The following is a 7,179-nucleotide window of genomic DNA, read 5'->3' on the forward strand; positions in this document are numbered from 1 at the left end:
AATTATGAATTATTTTGACTAATAGTTAAGGTAAGATAGTTTCGTCAGGAAGGAAAGTGATCAATTGTATTTTGCAAAGAGTGTTGTAAGGAATCCAATCCATTTTTTGTGGTAATTTGGTTCAAACAGATAAAGATATTTTTTTAAAAGGGGTCAAATTTAACCCAAAGACAACAGGAGGGTTAAGACTTGGTATTGAGAATGGGTTGAGGGGCGCTAATTTATAAAAAGGCTCCTCAGCGGGTAAGGAACGTCCGATATCGTGGTGTGGTTCGGAGGACTTGTTCTCCGGAGGACACTTCCTTTTTACTTTGCCTTTCATTCATTCTTTGAAGAAAAGAAGCACAACTCCAGTAGATCGATGTCATTTGGGTAATAACTGACTTTGAGTGTTGAGTGTTTATAAAATCCCCTCATCTTCCCAGTAGACTCTTATCAAATTCCCCGACACTGGGAGCAGCCAATCTTTGAAGGCCATGAAATCACAAAAACATGGACGACCCGGGGGGGGGGGGGGGGTCCCTGCTTGGCTGTTGTGTTGTGTATCTGCACCAACAAACACCACTCAAGTCCTTCTTTTTTGCCCGCGTGTCGTCTCATGTGTCCTCAGAAACATTTGTTCGGGCTGTAGTTGCCGTCGCTCTGACCCCCCGCCGCTTTTTTTCCTTGTAAAAGCTAACAAACCGAGGACTCAAAGCCTCCACAGTCGCTGTATGTCGCCGCGGATGAGTGTCAACTAAATGCCTCCCGACGTAAAAAGGAGATGGGATTGAAAGCAGTTAATGGAGCTGAGGCTGTGATTAGCCTCGGAGTGGCTGCGGTGATCCGGCGCCGGGTGTCAGCGGGGTCCCGTCGGCTCTGTTTGCTAGCTGACACGATAGCGCTATCCCGCAGGAAAGACGCTAATTAAACGCTATTATCATTTGTTTATTTCTGCCCGCGGCCATTTCTCAATTTCCTGTCTCGGGCTCACTATCACATCTCTCTCTGCCTGATTTTCTGTCACTCTGGCCGGCCGTCGCCTTCGTATTCTTTTGCTTTTCATTTTTTTTCTCCGCCTCTTTCTCCCACTGTTTGCCCTTCTCTTTTGATGCCTTGTTTTCCATCTCGCCGTCTCCGAGGCTCTCTCCGTCTCCTTCTTTCTCTCTTCCCTCGGTTGGATTTACTCACTCGGTTGGCAGGGTTGCTGGCAAACAGAGAGGTTGTTTTTTTTGTTTTGTTTTTTGTGAAGCTTTTATTTTGGAGGAACAGCTACTCAGGAGTCCTCCCAGGCACAGACTCTTTTGGCATCTCAAAACGTCGATTTTCATTTTTCAGTTTGCAAACTCGAAGGCTGGGGGAGAAACTTGAAAGCTGACGGTTGAAAGTGATGAAAAACATAGTAATGAAACAGACTTTTTTGGCTTCTTCATTACAGGGACTGCACTCAATATTTAGCACATTATTATAGCAGCTAAGAAATATCAGCATGGGACCGTGAGGGTTAAAACGAAAAAACTTCCTGAAAAACACAAGTTTGGTTAAATAAAAGCTGTTCAAAAGAAAGCCAAAAATATATATATATATATGTATATTTGGCTGCCCTTCGGAGCAGATACGCAGAGCTCCTATTGGCCGGACGCCGGAGAGCTCCGCGGCAACAGGTGCGGGACAGGAAGTCGAGCACAGAAACAAAATAAAAAACATCCGCTCTTTCTTTTTTGGGGATTTCACGTACGTTGAACTGTCGACGGCTCGAGTGGGTCTGGAGCCCCGGGGAGGACTCTGGAGACTTGGGACGGCATTGCTGAGTCCTTGAAGGCAACGCTGTTCTTTTCTGTGTGTGTGTGTGATTGGTCCCTTGTCCTGTGTGTGTGTGTGTGTGTGTGTGTGTGTGTGTGTGTGTGTTTGATTGGTCCCCTGTCCTGTGTCTGTGTTTGTGTGTGTGTGTGTGTGTGTGTGTCTGTGTTTTGTCTACCTTTCTGCCGTTTTTCTTCTCTGTGATTTCCTCTCCCTGCACTACACCTTGAAAACAGCACAGAGTTGTTCCCCCTCTACTCCTCTGGATGGAAACTAACTGGTGGTGGTTTTGTGGTTCTATCGTACGTCATCTCGCGAGATTCTCGTGGGTCCTCGTGACTTCAGCGGTCAGTCATGGTCGCAGCTGTTGCGCAACAAATCCGGACCTGGTGGGTGTTAATGGACGGCAGAACACGGATCATCCTGTGAAAATTGGGGGTTAAAGAGACAGGCGTCTCAGACAGAGGGTGAATACAGGTGCAGCACCTCTGATCTTAACTATCAGTCAAAAGAATTCATCATTTCTGCCTTTTTAACTAAAAATGTACGTATAATTTGAAAGGGCATGGGCAGAATGGGAGAAATAATCTGTTTTTTAACATTGAGGCATGTCAACGTGTTCTATTAGAAACACAAAATACAGTACACTACAGTAGGAACCAGAAAACCAGCACAACAGGTCTCCTTTAACATAAGGGGACCAGATTTCTCAGACAAAACCCGGGGACATTTTCAGCTTCGAAGCGTATATATATACCTCCAAAACACGTCATGGTTTTAGTTTTGTAAAACTTAAAAAGGGGACACTAGACCTAGAGCTGTTCTCATTAGGGGCTGAGCCCCCCCCTAAAGGTCTGATCCTAAGGAGGTCGACCTTTCTGTTAAAGATTAAGATCCTTAAAAGTGCATTTGCTAAACCCACCAGACTCCATGTAAATATTCAGTGATTTTAGCATCGTAAAACACGACTTTCTAAAACATCTCTGAGCTCTGAGCAGCGGCTCCGTTTTCTTTCTTTTGTTCCAATATTGGGTCTGTCAGTCACAGTGAAAACGGGGGACATTTCCGGGGACAAGTCACCAAATCCAGCCGGGGACAAGTCACCAAAACCGGGGACTGTTCCCGGAAACCGGGAACGTCTGGTCACCCTACCGTAACTTCCAACTTCTTTGGCTCCATCTAATGAAATCATTTCTTCCTCTCTTTTTTATTTGATCCTTTTTTTACATTGTTTTTGAGGCATTGTAGGCCTTTTATTGAAAGGAGAGCTGAAGAAGTAAAAGGGAAGAGAGAGAGAGAGGGGGGGGGATGACATGCAGCAAAGGGCTGCAAATCGGAGTCAAACCTCCATATATGGGCGCCCGCTCTGCCAACTGAGCTATCAGGGCGGCTATTTCTTCCTCTCTAACACAGTTCTGTACAATAGGTAGAGCTTTTGTTCCTTTTTTTATTTTTTATTTAACCAACAATCATTTTGCACATTTAGAGCCTCGGACGACAAATATTCAGCTCGGAAAACACGACAGATTGTATCCAACGTGTTATAATTATCATGTAATTCAGCTTAAGAACAAAAAAAGTTACATCATCTTCATCATCATCGTCGTCATCATCATGTGCATCTCTTCTCTTTCTCCACCCCGTCTCGTCCCTCTTTCCTCGGAGGCTTTTTATCTCCCCCCCCCCCCGTCTCTCTCCGCTCCGCCATCGAGCCCGTCCCGCTCCACTCCAGCCAATTTAAATTCCATTTGGGAAATCTCATTTAAATTCATGTGGGACGCCTCATTGGCGGGGCGGCGATAAACATTTAGCGCGAGGCGGGTTAAACAAATCACGAATACGTTGTTGTAAGGGGGGGGGGGAATTAGAGGAACACAACTCAACTGTCCACGCAGAGATGGAAAGATGAAGCAGTTTGATGATGGGATGGAACAGCTGGATGTTTGCCGGGGCCTCTGCGCTCCGCTGTTGCTCTGAGAACTTGAATGCAAGCATGCAAAACACACAGAGACACACACACAGAGACACACACACACAGACACACACACGCGCACGCTAATGCAGAAAACCTCGCTTCAGTCTCTCTAATCTACTTTGAAGATTTGGATTCCTTTCGTCCTGCTCCCTCGCTCAGCCATTTTAAATCTCTCTCCCTCTGCAACATGTGATAGTCTCCTGATCCCTCACACACACACACACACACACACACACAGATACACACACACACACGCACACGCACACTTGTGTTCCCCAATATTTTCTCTCAAGCTTTCCCCCTGTTTTTTGTCCGCCTCTTGTTCCCTTCCTGTCTGTCCTCTCTCCCATTTTCTCTCTCCTCCCGTCTCATTTCCACATTGTGTCTTTTCTTTAATCTTCTGAATTTCAGGGCGTGTGTCTCTCTGTCTCCCTTACTTTCTCTCACACTACACAGTAGGGGTGGGACACAATGTCAAATGTATCATTGTCCTCCTGCGTGCGATACGAGGATCAATACGCTGACAACAAATGTAAATGTTTTAATGAATTAAAGAAGGCGCTCAGACTCCTTAAAGCTGCATTATATCTGGTCTCCACCAGGGGGGGACTCCTTAAAGCTGCATTATATCTGAATGGCTGCAGGGGGAGACTCCGTTAAGCTGCATTATATCTGATGTCCTGCAGGGGGAGACTCTAAGCTGCATTATATCTGATGTCCTGCAGGGGGAGACTCCTTAAAGCTGCATTATATCTGATGTCCGCAGGGGGGACTCCTTAAAGCTGCATATACTGATCTCCGTGCGGGGGGACTCCTTAACACTGCATTATATCTGTATCTCCATCAGGGGGGACTCCTTAAGCTGCATTATCTGATCTCCATCAGGGGGAGGACTCCTTAAAGCTGCATTATATCTGGTCTCCACAGGGGGGACTCCTTAAGCGCATTTTATCTGATGTCCGCAGGGGGGACTCCTTAAAGCTGCATTATTCTGATCTCCAGCAGGGGGGGACTCTTAAAGCTGCATTATCTTGATCTCCAGCAGGGGGGACTCCTTAAAGCTCATTATATCTGATCTCCAGCAGGGGAGACTCCTTAAAGCTGCATTATATCTGATCTCCAGCAGGGGGGAGACTCCTTAAAGCTGCATTATATCTGATCTCCAGCAGGGGGACTCCTTAAAGCTGATTATATCTGGTCTCCAGCAGGGGGGGACTCCTTAAAGCTGCATTATATCTGATCTCCAGCAGGGGGAGACTCCTAGGCTGCTTATATCTGATCTCCCAGGGGGGGACTCCTTAAAGCTGATTATATCTGACTCCAGCAGGGGGGGACTCCTTAAAGCTGCATTATATCTGATCTCCAGCAGGGGGAGACTCCTTAAGGCTGCATTATATTCTGATCTCCGCAGGGGGGGACTCCTTAACCTGCATTATACTGATCTCCAGCAGGGGGGGACTCCTTAAGCTGCTTATTCTGATCTCCAGCAGGGGGGACTCCTTAAAGCTGCATTATATCGGATCTCCAGCAGGGGGAGACTCCTTAAGGCTGCATTATTTGATCTCCAGCAGGGGGAGACGTCCTTAAAGCTGCATTATATCTGATCTCCAGCCAATATACTTTACAAAAAAATTTAAAAAAACTCCATTCAGTCCTGCTCTCTCCTACCTTGTATTTTGTTAATAACTTCATTATTCTCCGATTTGTCTGCAGTCCCTGTAGGGACGATGATGTTGTTGGTCAGCGTTGCTATGAAGTTTATAGGGTGTATAAAACAGTGCATCTCATGAATGCCACTTGTTAACTAGGTAACAGTAGCTCCTGTTCTGCGGCACTGAGCCGTTAATCGCATCACTGATTGGTTGCTGGTGTTTATAGAGCAGCTGCAAGCGTCGGAAGGTTTATTTTTTATTTGTCTTTCATTTTTTTTTGCTACGAAAAATGACCCTGTAAAATGTGTGGAAGCTGTGAAATTCAATCATTAAAATCAAGATTCAGGTTGTTTGGTCCCTTGTCTTGTGCCTGTGTGTGTGTGTGTGTGTGTGTGTGTGTGTGTGTGTCTGTTTTTGTGTGTGTTTTGTCTGCCTCCCTCCCGTCTTTCCTCTGTTTAATCATTATTTGTAAAAATGTTGTTTTATATATATATATATATATATATATATATATATATATATATATTTTTTTTTAGCCCTATGACGCATCTTCGTTTCAGTGTATAGTTTGTAATTGTCACTGTTTATTTCTTAAACATGTAAAAAAAAATAATAATAATGAATTAAATCAAGATTCACTATGTGATACGGAGGAGGATTTAAGCAACAGCTCGTGACAGGCCGCGGTATGTTGTGATTACATCACAGCTAAGGGGCGTAGTTCGGCCTGGCGCCAAGCGGAGGGACTCAAACCCCCTTTGCTGAGATATAACCATTTTATATTTATATTAAAACAAAATTGTTATTATGAAACAGTCATGCAATACGAAAGCTAAAGTCACATTCCAATTTAAAATTTATATTTATATATTTATTTTGCAAGATTTTTCCTTGGGCTTTTTTGGTCTTTAGATAGGATTGCTGAAGACAGGAAAGGGGGGGGGGGGGGGGCAGCAGCCAAGGACCTCAGGTTGGACTTCATCTTGGGCGCACGCTCATCCTGATGAGCTACCAGTCCCCCCCCCCTCCCTCTTCCCAATTTAAATAGATTTGAATTCATAATTAATCATGTTCACAATACAATACACGTTAGCCTTTACTAGCAGCTGGCATAGACTTTTAGCACAGACTTGCTAAAGAAATGCTCACAATAACACAAACTGACAAGCAACTAACCGATGGAGGCAGTGGTAAATGAGCAACTCCTATTTTCCGCACAGTGAAATTGCCGTTTTTTTATCATGGGAGTGTGGTGGCTTTAAAGAGAGCATAGACAACAGCTTCAGGTCCTTGTCTATAAACCAATCAAATTGCTTGATTTGAGCAGCCTGTGCATAACACAACATGTATTAAATGTAGTAATTACTCCCCCTGTCCTGCAGGTGGCGGTGCAGGCAGCCAGCAGACCATTCTCCATGAGGAGCAGTGGAAGATGCCGGCTCTGCCAGCGCTGCTGCTGTCGATTTACGTCGCCGTCCTGCTGCTGACCATGGCCCCGCTCTCCTTCAGCCAGGCCCTCTCCGCCGTCCGCATGGGTGAGTACGCCCCCCCAACGACGTGGTTCTAGTCCCACAATGACTCTCTGGTAGTAGTAAAAACTACTGCTGCTTACAACTAAAACTTTAAAACCCTCTGAACCCGAGAGACTCGCCCTCGAGCAAAAACAGCACCTCTGATTCATAGTTTAATCATTTAATAACCGTAAAAGATAGAGATTTACCAAAAGTTGCAGCTAAAAGCTAACGAGTTAGCGGTTACGGAGGTCTCTTCCGG

At 45.2% G+C, this 7,179-nt stretch overlaps 1 protein-coding gene across 1 annotated transcript in view; it reads left to right on the plus strand.

Moving 5' to 3' along the window:
- Positions 1 to 7,179, plus strand: part of LOC116693067 (glutamate receptor ionotropic, kainate 5-like) — a 277,749-nt gene that overhangs the window by 136,637 nt on the left and 133,933 nt on the right. Inside the window, 1 exon segment of the mRNA XM_032521753.1 lies at positions 6,789 to 6,941. Coding sequence (XP_032377644.1) covers positions 6,839 to 6,941 — 103 coding nt within the window. The 5' untranslated portion in view covers positions 6,789 to 6,838.

Source organism: Etheostoma spectabile, chromosome 7 (genome assembly GCF_008692095.1).
Source record: "Etheostoma spectabile isolate EspeVRDwgs_2016 chromosome 7, UIUC_Espe_1.0, whole genome shotgun sequence".
NCBI classification, from domain to species: Eukaryota; Metazoa; Chordata; class Actinopteri; order Perciformes; family Percidae; genus Etheostoma; species Etheostoma spectabile.